We start from the raw sequence: 10,778 nt of genomic DNA, 5'->3' as shown, positions 1-10,778 counted from the left end.
TCCTTCTGCTCATGACTTTGGGTTTCTCAAGTAATGAAGGCATGATAATGTATGGTAAACAAAATTGGGTTTCTCAAGTAAGAAGGTTCTGTTTACCACCCTCCGTCGTTCTCAGGAAGTATTTTTGACCGATGTATTATTAAGATAAGGGGAATAATTTTTGGCTTAACATGTTAAAAATGTCAGGGATGGATGTTATTGTCAATGTCTGCGCTTCCTTAATCAGCGCTGTTGTTGCCAATCGTATCAGCAATCGTTTTAATTATAACCGACTTGGCTTAATACATCAATTTATTAATTTTATAATCTTTTGAGATATAACTATAAGCTTTCTATTCGCAGGGAAGATAAGTGAAACTAGGGAGTGCTTGGTGCTGTATTATTATGTCTGGCTTTCACTCCTGAAAAAGTGAATGAACAGGGTGACAGAAAGGAAGATCTTAAAAAAAATTGATCTATTCTCTTGGTTATAAGTATAGTTTTAAGTACACATGATATGCGGATGTCTTAAAATTGTTCAAGAACTCGTTCAAAAAAAAAAAAATTTGTTCAAGAACGAAGGAAACTATGTCTCTAGTATAGTTTCACACGAATCTCTATTATTCCCTTGCCATTTGGTTTTCCGCAAAACATGGGCACCTCAATCACAGGCACACCCATGGAATTTCAGTTTTCCCATTTTAGCTTCTAATGTATATTCCAAACTCCCCTTTTAGTGATTGCTGGTGTATTTCAGTCTGGGATTGAATTGCTTGGGCAAGTAATTCCTTGTAGCTTATTAAAAAATCTTTACACGAAACATCACCTTAATCTGATATTGCTGGCATTCGGGGAAGAGATCCCCATTCTGAGTATGTAAATGTACCTGTGGGAATGGCTGGTTCACTTTAGCTCTCAAGAAATTTTTTGGTTGCACTTATGGCACTACAATCATGGAAATGCTTCATGCGACATTGGATGAGAACTCACATTCCTAAAGGTTTGACATTTTGGTTTGTAATTTTAAAGTATTATTTATCTGTTATTGTTTAGTTCTCTGCATGTACTGCATGATTGTGTGTCATATCTGATTCGGCTGGTTTTATTTATGCGCTTGCAGAGAATGACATCCGTAGCACATGAAGTTATTCCTAGATGTGCTGATAACACTGCATTGGCTGTTCGTGCTCTGTTTGGTAAGAACTTTTCCATAGATATAAGCTTCTTATGGATTCTGACTGTTGGCGTTGGGCAAATTTTCATGTCAAGCATATGTAACAGACAAATCCAGGCCCTTTGCGGAATAATAGAACTAGTAACCTTGTTGGAGATGTGATGGCAAGTTGAGTAACTGAGTATAGCATCAATTTCTGACAGAAAATGGGGGCTAAAATAGAGAAGCAAAGGTCGGAAGATTGCGCCCATCTGATTTTTTTTTTTTTTTTTTTGTGAATAAAGTATTTATTCTTAATAGAAAGGTATCTTGTATGTGTGTGTATCAGTACATGTAGGTATGTATATTAATATATTGTTGGCCAAAAAAAGTATGTATATTAATATAATAAATCATAACACTAGTAAATAATCTGAAGTGAAATAAATAACCTAAGATAAATAAAAGTCAAATATATATATTTTTATTATAAATTGTATAAATAGAAATTTTAAATTGTAACTTTTACATTAAAATAAAATATTATAACAACCTTGCTTAGGGAGTAAAGCTTATCCTGTATTCATTTAAAAACGCATCTAATCGCCAGAAGCAATAAGAACGAGACTATTATGGTGATATTAGATAAAAATGGGAAGCAAAATATCTTCACTTGCGCTTTTATCTATTTTGGATCTAATGAGAGATATTTTCTTTAAAGGATATCCCTAAGAATCCTTCATCGCCGGCGCCGATTGACTAGAACAGGGAGTTATGTCAGCTGGGGTGGTCTCGACTTGCTGCCTCCTGTCTTGTTCAAAGCCTTCTTCTCAAGTTCATGGCTATGTGAATTTCCATAACTCCACGTCAAGGTACTCTTTTTTTAACAGGTTTTGTAGTAGCCAACATCTACCCGGTTCCCTAAAGAACAACGACCCACTGTAAAGAATTGATCTTTGACCTAAATCTCTTTAAGAATAGTTACTGGCATGTTCAAAATATACGACATCTTAACCTCTTTCCGATGCTGTTTTGACGTAAAACCCTTTTGAAGATGGAGGCAGAACGGGACTGTAATCAAATGTTGTACAAAAAGGGCATCGGAAAAGCCAGGAGCTCAACAGAATTACTACGAGTTACTTGGAGTTTCTGTTGAGTCAAATGCCCAGGAGATCAAAGAAGCGTATCGGAAGCTGCAAAAGAAATATCATCCAGATATCACTGGCCAACAGGTCCGTCCCCTTAATCTCCAATAACGTTTTACTCATTTTCCATAGTTTATTACAGCAAGACGTTGTCCTTGGTTGGAATTTGTTACTGCAATTCGTTAGAGGCAGATTGAACTTGAGACAAGTTCAATTTTCAGGGTCATCAGTACACATTGTTGCTGAATAAGGCTTATGAAGTGTTGATGTCAGAGGATCAAAGAAGGAAGTATGATGAATCCATCGGTCAGATGAGACTGAGATTTGCGGAAAACAACTCTCCCTTGGGTTACAGTACATGGAAAGGGCCTTTGAGGCCACATGCCTTATTTGTAGACGAGAATGCATGTATAGGTCATCACTTATCACTATATTGTGAATACTTGAATAGCTTTTCAGAGTTCCATCCACTGCTGAAATATTTATAAAGCTGTTTGTTGCATCAGTCATGAGAAAGTTAAGGTTTAACTGTTTGTCCCCAGGATGTGGAGAGTGTGCGCATTTTGCAAGCAACACATTCATTATGGACGAAGCTCTTGGATCTGCGCGGGTAAAAGTCCAATACGGAGATGATGACCAAAGTATTGAGGTATACCAACTCTCACAAAAACTACCATCAACAATTGCATATTTCGTGTGATATTGGACAATTTTTTAAGTAGACTCAGTTTATGAAGGTCAATTATGCAAAATACTGACCTAAATACGGTATCAACGTGTTACACCAAAGCTGGGATAAGATTTAGTGTTAATTGCTTATGAGTAATATTGCTTCGTGTGAAGTAAATACATGTATACGTTGATTTATTTTACGAGTCTGCAATGACAATAAATTTTAGGTGTCGGTTGAGTCATGCCCAGTCAACTGCATCCACTGGGTGGACACAGAAGAGTTGCCAGTGCTAGAGTTCCTGATTCAGCCGCAACCGAAGAAAGGGTATGGTGTATTTGGAGGAGGTTGGGAAAGGCCTGCAAATGTCTTCAGTGCAGCTAAGGCTTTCAATAAACAGCTAACGAGAAAGGAAGCAGCTGGCTATGGTCATAGCTCAGGCAGATAACCCTTTCTCTCGTTGCACCTGTAATGAAACTTTTTTCACGTGGTATTTATTCATGTGCTGATGAAGATTTTTGTTGCCTCAATGCAGGTGAAACGACTGTAGAGGAAAGCCCGGCACAAGCTCAAGCTCGAGCCCAAGCAAGTATGGAGATAAATATGGGGGTTTTCTTTAAACTATGGACGTGGTTGAAGGAAACATTTAGCATAAATGATCCATAGAGATGAATTACCTTTGAGTCTCATGAGAGAAATGTGAAAAGTCTCGAACAGAAAATGGATGTAAATAACATAAAAGGAAATCTGGTGGCGATGTTGGTTATTATACAATCTCAACCACATAAGGACCCAACTCCTCTTTACACAGAATTCCCAGCTCCATTTCAAAAGCAATGGATGTGCACACGAGGAGGCTAGATTTGAGCCTTTGTAAACCATCAATTAAACATGCGAAAGTAAATTATGATTATTCAACCTATTAATTTTACTAAAAATTTGTGACACTGGCCGGACTGGACACATTAAACCTCAGCTCCAACAGCAGCAGCTAATGATAGAAGAATATGCCAACACTAACACGGCCTCCCTCAAAATCAAGACTACACAAAATTGCAATTGTTCAGTGCAATAATTTGTTCCCTCGACTTTCTGATTCATCTGCCTTCACGTCAAGAGCATCCCATACGAGTAAGTTTTCTAAATTAATATAGCCTGCATTTGCCAGTCCCAGCACATATTGAACACTCGTCTGCATCTCCAGCTACATGCCTTAAGCAATGCTTGATCCTATCATCTACAACATCCTGCACAGGACATCAAGTTTAAAGTTACAGATACAATGCAACACAGATCCGTTTTTAAGGGATATACCCTCTGCACTTTGAAATCCGAGTACCAAGGGTTCAAGTGGCTTCAGCGTGTGCCTAAATTTCGTTGAAGCTGCAGTCTAACGCACAAGGGATCTTAATTCAAGTAGCCCTGTGATGAGAACCGGAAATGGGAGAGCCCCAGTGTTTTCTGAAGAGGTTATTACTAACTAGAAATAGAAAGAACCTGCCATATTACGTTCATGAACAATGCATACAAAGTTACCTTGACACATAACATTAAGAATTTCAGGGTCAACAAAAGTTGGCGGTTACATCCATCTAGGAGTGTTTCTCTCAGGTTAATCATTTTAATTTATCTCCGAAAGAAAACAGGTGGGGATAAATCAAAGAATGCTTACCACAAGTAACTGATGAAGTCCAAGGGGCGCTGTTATAATATATGACACACCTGGGTGATCCTTCGCTGCTTCTGCTGTTAAGGAAGGAATATCCTGTGAAATAAGGCAAAGTATATCAATCTTGTTACTTCCTTTCTTCTCCTTCTCCTTTTTGGTGTTCTGGGGGGACCTCCTATCTATTGATAACACGATAAAAGCAGGACAGGGTTAACGCAGACCAACCTGGTGCCAATGCCGACCAGGGAAGAGGAAAAAAGGACTGACAATGATACGGCATGCGCCTTGCTGAATGCAAGATTCAAAGGCATCTGCTATTGATGGTTCTGCCAATTCCTGATAATGTATTAGAAGGATCAACATAAGTTTCATGGTTACAAGTGCTTCATAAAATGCATAAGACGCCAAGTGTGGGTCAGGGCACTAAGAAAGTAAGAATTTTCTATCAAAGTTATTGCATATAGCAACTGTAACCTATTCTTGAAGCATCCCATTCCTTGATAGGTGCAAGGAGTTTCATGACAGGACACCTATAAAGATAAACTTAGACCAACTCTTGCTCTTTCTAAGATTAAGAAATGATATAATGGGTTCTCCACAATATGAAGAAGAGATTCCCAAAGCTCGAGCTGAAATTAAAACATCAACTGCTATTCAACATTCTCGATCCTTCCTTCTTTTTTTTTTTTTTTTTTTTACCGTCTTTCTCGAATTAACATAAGAAAACAATAATAATAAATGACAGAAAACTACCATATGAGCAGGCTCCACAATCTCGTATCCACTTTTATGTTTAAACATCTCCACAAATTCATCTGACATTCAAATTATGACGAGATTTAGGCATCACATTAAAGCGTTTCCAAGAACATAACAGCCAATTTCGCAACACGTAAAGTTAAAACCTCGGATTTAAATGTCAGCGGTAGAATAACAGGGGCAGTAAACAGCACAGAAATTTAGAGACCATAATATACGCCTATGGGTTTAGTCTTACGAAGCATCAAATTGGATTCTTTGCGACGCGACCCGTGATCCACAATAATCACTCCGTCCCCATCACCAACTCTTCCAGATGCTTCCCCAAAGCCTCTGTTTTGAGCGCTCAAGCACAAAAATCTGCCCATATTTCGAGTCTTTGAGGAACAAGTGGGCGAATTTGGGATTTTGAACGGTGCCCATTTAGCTGTTCTTCCGCTTTCCACAGGAGAAAACCTTTAATGACGAAGACCAATGGAAAATGAGATGATTCATTGCCAACGAGAAGGTCAAAGTGTTGATAGCGAAAATTTCAGATGGAGATAACGAGAATAACGAGAAGGTCAGTAAATTTGAAGGAACAAGTAAGAAGTACCTCGGGACTGTGGGGGAAGGAAGGCACAGAAGCTCGAGTGTCATCCTCCAAGCCTCAGGCAAGTTATATCCAGGAGAGAGATGGAGGAAAGAAAAGAAGAAACAAGAAAGCTAAAAGCGGCTCCTGCCCCCGTCTTGCCCTTGGGCAGTTTCTACGTAACGCCCGTTAGGGGAAAACCTTTAATGACGAAGACCAATGGAAAATGAGATGATTCATTGCCAACGAGAAGGTCAAAGTGTTGATAGCGAAAATTTCAGATGGAGATAACGAGAATAACGAGAAGGTCAGTAAATTTGAAGGAACAAGTAAGAAGTACCTCGGGACTGTGGGGGAAGGAAGGCACAGAAGCTCGAGTGTCATCCTCCAAGCCTCAGGCAAGTTATATCCAGGAGAGAGATGGAGGAAAGAAAAGAAGAAACAAGAAAGCTAAAAGCGGCTCCTGCCCCCGTCTTGCCCTTGGGCAGTTTCTACGTAACGCCCGTTAGGGGAAAGTGAGTGTCTTGGAAAGCTAATCCAAAAAATTGATTTTGGGCCTTCAGAATTGAATTGGAGTAGCCCAAAATAACAACTTATTTTTGTAATGATTATTTGGATCTTCGATAATGATTCTATGTAGTTTATTCGTTGCATTGTTCATAACCATCTGGTTTCTCTAACCCATACAGCTGGGCATTATCGAAGATCCAAATAATCATTACAAACATAAGTTGGTAATGATGACCCACCTGGTTTCTCACACAATTTTTGTTTCCGTGAATTCAAATGACTTCTTACTTATTTCCCATATTTATAGATGATTTTTATTTTAATTTAGTTAGTATATTATAAAAATGGTAATTCAATTGCTTTTGGCAATTTCATATATTTTTTAGCCACACAATATTTCATAAATTATTATTATTTTATTAAAACATAGGTATCATGTTATTGAAAACAATCCTATTCGAGACACTGTCGGGCACTAAATGTGGGCACCTCTCTCAGTAGGGATTCGAACCTTAATTCATCATGTTATGAGGGATTGGCCTTTTCTGTTAGACTTAACTCCCGTTAGTCATAAATTATTATTTCTCCAAATAATCAAAGAACTTGAAAAGCAATTTTTGTTTTCTCTATATTTCCTTGATACCACATCCTATTATCGAACTCTGCAGATAACAAACTGGCTGATGATGACCTGGTCAACTGCGTGCATTATTATTAGTTCGATCACAATAAGCTAAATTAATGAGGTTTGACTACTGATTGAAAAAGTTTGTTTTTAAATTATTGAATTAATTTGAATCCCTGTCTCTCTTAAAGATCTCTGAAACGGCTGGTTACTGCAAGTCCATGGAGAGTTGTTGGGTGTATTTATGAAACGTTGAAGTTAGAATTAATATAGTTTATTTATTGAATAAATTATATATTCTTCAACAACTACTACGTCAAGTTAGGAACTTTTATTATCTCGTGTTTTCTGCCTTTCCTCAACATCACAATATATATATATATATATATATATATATATATTGTCAGAACACACATAACAAACTGCTGATGTAGTCAATTCTGAGCAATAATTTACAGCAAACAATAAGTTCTAAGTACTTTTACGACTTAGTACGCTGTTTAGTTGAATGAATTACGTACGTTTGTCTATATATAGAGTATTTGAATGTGTCTCCCATTCCAAGTTTGATAAGTTATTATCTCTGGAACAGTTCATGCTTGTCTCCGTCGACCGAAACTGGGTGAAAACCGAAGAAATGTATGACTTGGTTTTGTAGATTGGAAGCATTTCCATGCAACAAGTATTCCAGACCAATGGATGCTATTGAATTAATTAAAGTGCATGATACATCATAACCCAAGTAATCTCAAAATCACTTCTTATTCATCCAGTCTCCAAAGCATAATTTAATTAATGCCTTTGTTTCAGAAGAATATGTGCATAAAATACTACACATATGTGTGTGTTGTTTCAAACAATACTTCTGAAGAAGGGGACGAGAAATTATAGTCTGGAAATAGATGATGCTAAATTCCGTCTTTATAATATAAAAGCTAGTATACTAATTTAAATATATTAAGAAAGTTTGTTAAATTAGTTATTTATAATAAATAGATGTTATCTTTACTAGAATACCCTTACTAAACATGTGTGTTAGCAAGAACTACTATTTGATAGAACCTTTTATATGTACAATTACTATAAGAATTATTTTGAAAAAAATATATATAAATATGAGACATAAAGTGGATTGAAACTTTATATTTAAGATCAAATTAAAAGTTAAACTAGTTTTTATATTAAAGAGTGGAGGGAGTATATTTTATCTCTTTTGTTCTTTCACTTTTTAACACGTGTTGGATAAGTCAGGGAAACTATAGACTAAAATTCACAAAATAATTAACACTTGTGAGAACATACTGCGAGTGTAGAAGTTCGATCAATATCGTGAAGGTAGAGAAGTATGATCAAAGCAAAGATGGATAAATAATCACCTCCGCTTTGTTTAATTTGTACCACACAGATAAAGTTTACCAAAAATCAAAACTGAGGGATAATATTTGATAACAGATTATTTGTTCTCCTTTGATTTTCATAAATAAGAACCAACTGTCTATTGTAGTGGAGTTACTTTGGTACGTAGAATTGGGCAGAAAAATGCCAGATCTTCTTCAAAAATTTATGTATATGGTCTGTAGAGATCAAAAGAACTTTATCCCTCAATGTTGCAATAGTAGCTTGGTTGCATTCGTTGATATATATTTTTATTTTCAACATATATGCGTGTATAAAGGCATAATTAACTTAATGTGCGCATATATCGCTTATTTTATTCAATCATGAAAAATAAGATACAAAGAACCATACAACGAACATTACAATGATAGGCAAACCCAGAAACAAATTAAATCATTTCAAACTCAGATGAATGATATTAATTTTCTATCTATAACTGTTTCTGAATAGCAGCAATTATGTTCTTATCCACTTGAAAAGCCTTGGTGAGAACTTCAGCAGAAATTGGAGGGTCTGATTTGAACACAGCATTGGCAATGGTGATGACTCCTGCATTCTGACTGCTCAAACCAGCAATGGCCACTGCATTTTCATAACCCACGTTGAGTTGGAAGTGAATCAAACCAATTGGGAACACAAACACGTCTCCCTTGTGCAGTACTTTGGTGAATAAGCGATTCTCTGGGTTGGACGTAACAAAACCCACCAGAAGAGTACCCTCCAAAACCACAAGAATCTCAGTGCCTCGAGGATGAGTGTGTGGAGGGTTTAAGCCTTTTGGGGCAAAGTCTATACGAGCCAATGATATGCCCAAAGTATTGAGCCCTGGGATTTCGTTTACAGCAACTGGACTCACTGCTGAGCCGAGTGGACCAGATGTGTCTCCTTGTTTCAGTCTGTCGTAGAAGAAATCATTGGCAGAGACAAGCTTGGGATCTTTGCAGAACTTCCCATTCACAAAAACTGCACAAATAATAAAGGAAAGACTTTGAGATGCGTGCTTTTCATAATGGAAATGGATTGGAAGTGAGGAAAGAGAAAGCTGATATGTAACTAATACTTACCACCACCGGTCTTGGTTTCGTTAATGGCAACACAGAAGTCTTGAAGCGGGCTAGGATCAAAGGCAAAGACAGCAGAAGATGAGAGAGCCAAGAAGGCAATAAGGATCAGAGTCTTCATGTTTTCTCTTCTGATATATATAGCAACTCTTATAATTTGCTGTTTGTGAGGGATGAGATCGGTGCATGGCAATCAGGTGTATTTATAAGCTGCAGGAGAAGGGGTTGATCTGGTCTTTTTTTTTTTATTTACGCGAAGATCGAAGAAGACTGAGTTTTTGTTTTAATTTTTTTATTAATGAAATATCTATACGAAACACCTGAAAATAGTTGGAATTTTCCTCATTGGCGGCTTAATTCCTTCTCGAGAACAAATTGCGCCACTTGTCAAAGCATGAATAGTTAAACACCGATGGCTGATAACAACTCACAAGGTCTTAATCAATTACCTAGGTAAGATTTGGGTATCGATTGAATTTGAATGTGTCTCTCTCTCTCTCTTAATTATTTATTTAATCAATCAAGGTGCCAAAATGCCCATATATTTATTATATTAATTTTATAAAATGTGAATGCGGTTATATTCTACTACCTCCGGTTCTTAATATAAGACCTCGTTTGATTTTTATTTTGATCCTAAATATAAGACCTCAATCTACTTTGTCTCTTATGTTTATCCCTTTTTTTTCAAGATAGTTCTTGTAATAATGGTAGTTATAGCCAATACACTTAATTAGTAAAGATATTTTAGGAAAGATAACATATATTTACTATAAATAACTACCTTAACTAATTTTTTTAATCTACTCAAATTAGTTAACCAACTCTTATATTAAAAACCGTAAGTAGTATTATAAATCCGGCCGGATAATTCATATGCCGGGGTTGTGGAAGAAAAGTATGAATTGGTTTGGTTAATATAATTAATAAGAAGAGTTCCAAATGCCAATATATCGTAACCAATATTCGGAAAGACTATTTCATATTCACATCTTTGTCGGCTAAGGATCTCAATATATACATACTTGATGCAAATGAATTTGAAGTTGTTCTAACGAGTTATTTCGTATACAAAATTATTAAATGAGAAAGTAATAAATAAAGATATGAATAAAAGGATCCTTATAATTGTTGTTATATAAAAATTATCCTCGCAATTTTATTCAAGAAACGAATAAAAATAATAATTATTAAACGCAGCAATAATAAAAAAATGTAGACTGACTTTTTTTGAACGA

The 10,778-nt window shown here is 36.3% G+C and overlaps 3 protein-coding genes across 4 annotated transcripts; 1 reads left to right on the top strand and 2 right to left on the bottom strand.

Moving 5' to 3' along the window:
* The first annotated feature begins 1,130 nt into the window (after positions 1 to 1,130).
* On the top strand, positions 1,131 to 3,730 carry LOC114742198 (chaperone protein dnaJ C76, chloroplastic). 2 transcript variants are annotated; one of them, XM_028930474.1, is made up of 7 exons: positions 1,131 to 1,175; positions 1,853 to 2,004; positions 2,187 to 2,364; positions 2,499 to 2,691; positions 2,820 to 2,926; positions 3,177 to 3,387; positions 3,483 to 3,730. In XM_028930474.1, the coding sequence occupies exons 2-7, from the start codon at positions 1,907 to 1,909 to the stop codon at positions 3,611 to 3,613; spliced, it is 918 nt and encodes a 305-aa protein (XP_028786307.1). In that variant the 5' UTR covers positions 1,131 to 1,175; positions 1,853 to 1,906; the 3' UTR covers positions 3,614 to 3,730. The 2 variants fall into 2 exon arrangements, with proteins under 2 accessions (XP_028786307.1, XP_028786308.1); XM_028930475.1 differs by lacking the exon at positions 1,131 to 1,175 and having other exon boundaries at positions 1,843 to 2,004.
* Positions 3,731 to 4,035: 305 nt separating this feature from the next.
* LOC114742200 (sirohydrochlorin ferrochelatase, chloroplastic) lies at positions 4,036 to 6,039 on the bottom strand. The gene is made up of 6 exons (XM_028930477.1): positions 5,971 to 6,039; positions 5,614 to 5,831; positions 5,370 to 5,431; positions 4,842 to 4,952; positions 4,620 to 4,712; positions 4,036 to 4,194 (listed from the first exon to the last, which is right to left on the bottom strand). The coding sequence occupies exons 1-6, from the start codon at positions 6,012 to 6,014 to the stop codon at positions 4,093 to 4,095; spliced, it is 630 nt and encodes a 209-aa protein (XP_028786310.1). The 5' UTR covers positions 6,015 to 6,039; the 3' UTR covers positions 4,036 to 4,092.
* Positions 6,040 to 8,850: 2,811 nt separating this feature from the next.
* LOC114742199 (germin-like protein subfamily 1 member 16) lies at positions 8,851 to 9,671 on the bottom strand. Its single transcript, XM_028930476.1, has 2 exons — positions 9,544 to 9,671; positions 8,851 to 9,442 (listed from the first exon to the last, which is right to left on the bottom strand). The coding sequence occupies exons 1-2, from the start codon at positions 9,659 to 9,661 to the stop codon at positions 8,910 to 8,912; spliced, it is 651 nt and encodes a 216-aa protein (XP_028786309.1). The 5' UTR covers positions 9,662 to 9,671; the 3' UTR covers positions 8,851 to 8,909.
* Between the last annotated feature and the right edge of the window lie 1,107 nt (positions 9,672 to 10,778).

Source organism: Neltuma alba, unplaced genomic scaffold, assembly GCF_004799145.2.
Source record: "Neltuma alba isolate B1F8T4 unplaced genomic scaffold, ASM479914v2 tig00003680_pilon, whole genome shotgun sequence".
Classification (NCBI taxonomy): Eukaryota; Viridiplantae; Streptophyta; class Magnoliopsida; order Fabales; family Fabaceae; genus Neltuma; species Neltuma alba.
The sequence above is the reverse complement of the archived record's forward strand: the minus strand, read 5'-3'. Positions and strand labels throughout refer to the sequence as shown.

Bases quoted from the DNA above. Each gene is read 5' to 3' on its own strand.
- LOC114742200 (XM_028930477.1), bottom strand. From the start codon at position 6,014: ATGACACTCGAGCTTCTGTGCCTTCCTTCCCCCACAGTCCCGAG. The intron at 5,432-5,613 runs GTAAGACTAAAC...TTTGAATGTCAG, and splicing joins AGAATCCAATTTGATGCTTC to ATGAATTTGTGGAGATGTTT. The intron at 4,713-4,841 runs GTTGGTCTGCGT...CTTATTTCACAG, and splicing joins CTGGTCGGCATTGGCACCAG to GATATTCCTTCCTTAACAGC.
- LOC114742198 (XM_028930474.1), top strand. From the start codon at position 1,907: ATGTCAGCTGGGGTGGTCTCGACTTGCTGCCTCCTGTCTTGTTCAAAG. The intron at 2,005-2,186 runs GTACTCTTTTTT...ACCCTTTTGAAG, and splicing joins TTCCATAACTCCACGTCAAG to ATGGAGGCAGAACGGGACTG. The intron at 2,365-2,498 runs GTCCGTCCCCTT...TTCAATTTTCAG, and splicing joins CAGATATCACTGGCCAACAG to GGTCATCAGTACACATTGTT.
- LOC114742199 (XM_028930476.1), bottom strand. From the start codon at position 9,661: ATGAAGACTCTGATCCTTATTGCCTTCTTGGCTCTCTCATCTTCTGCT. The intron at 9,443-9,543 runs GTAAGTATTAGT...TTATTTGTGCAG, and splicing joins CGAAACCAAGACCGGTGGTG to TTTTTGTGAATGGGAAGTTC.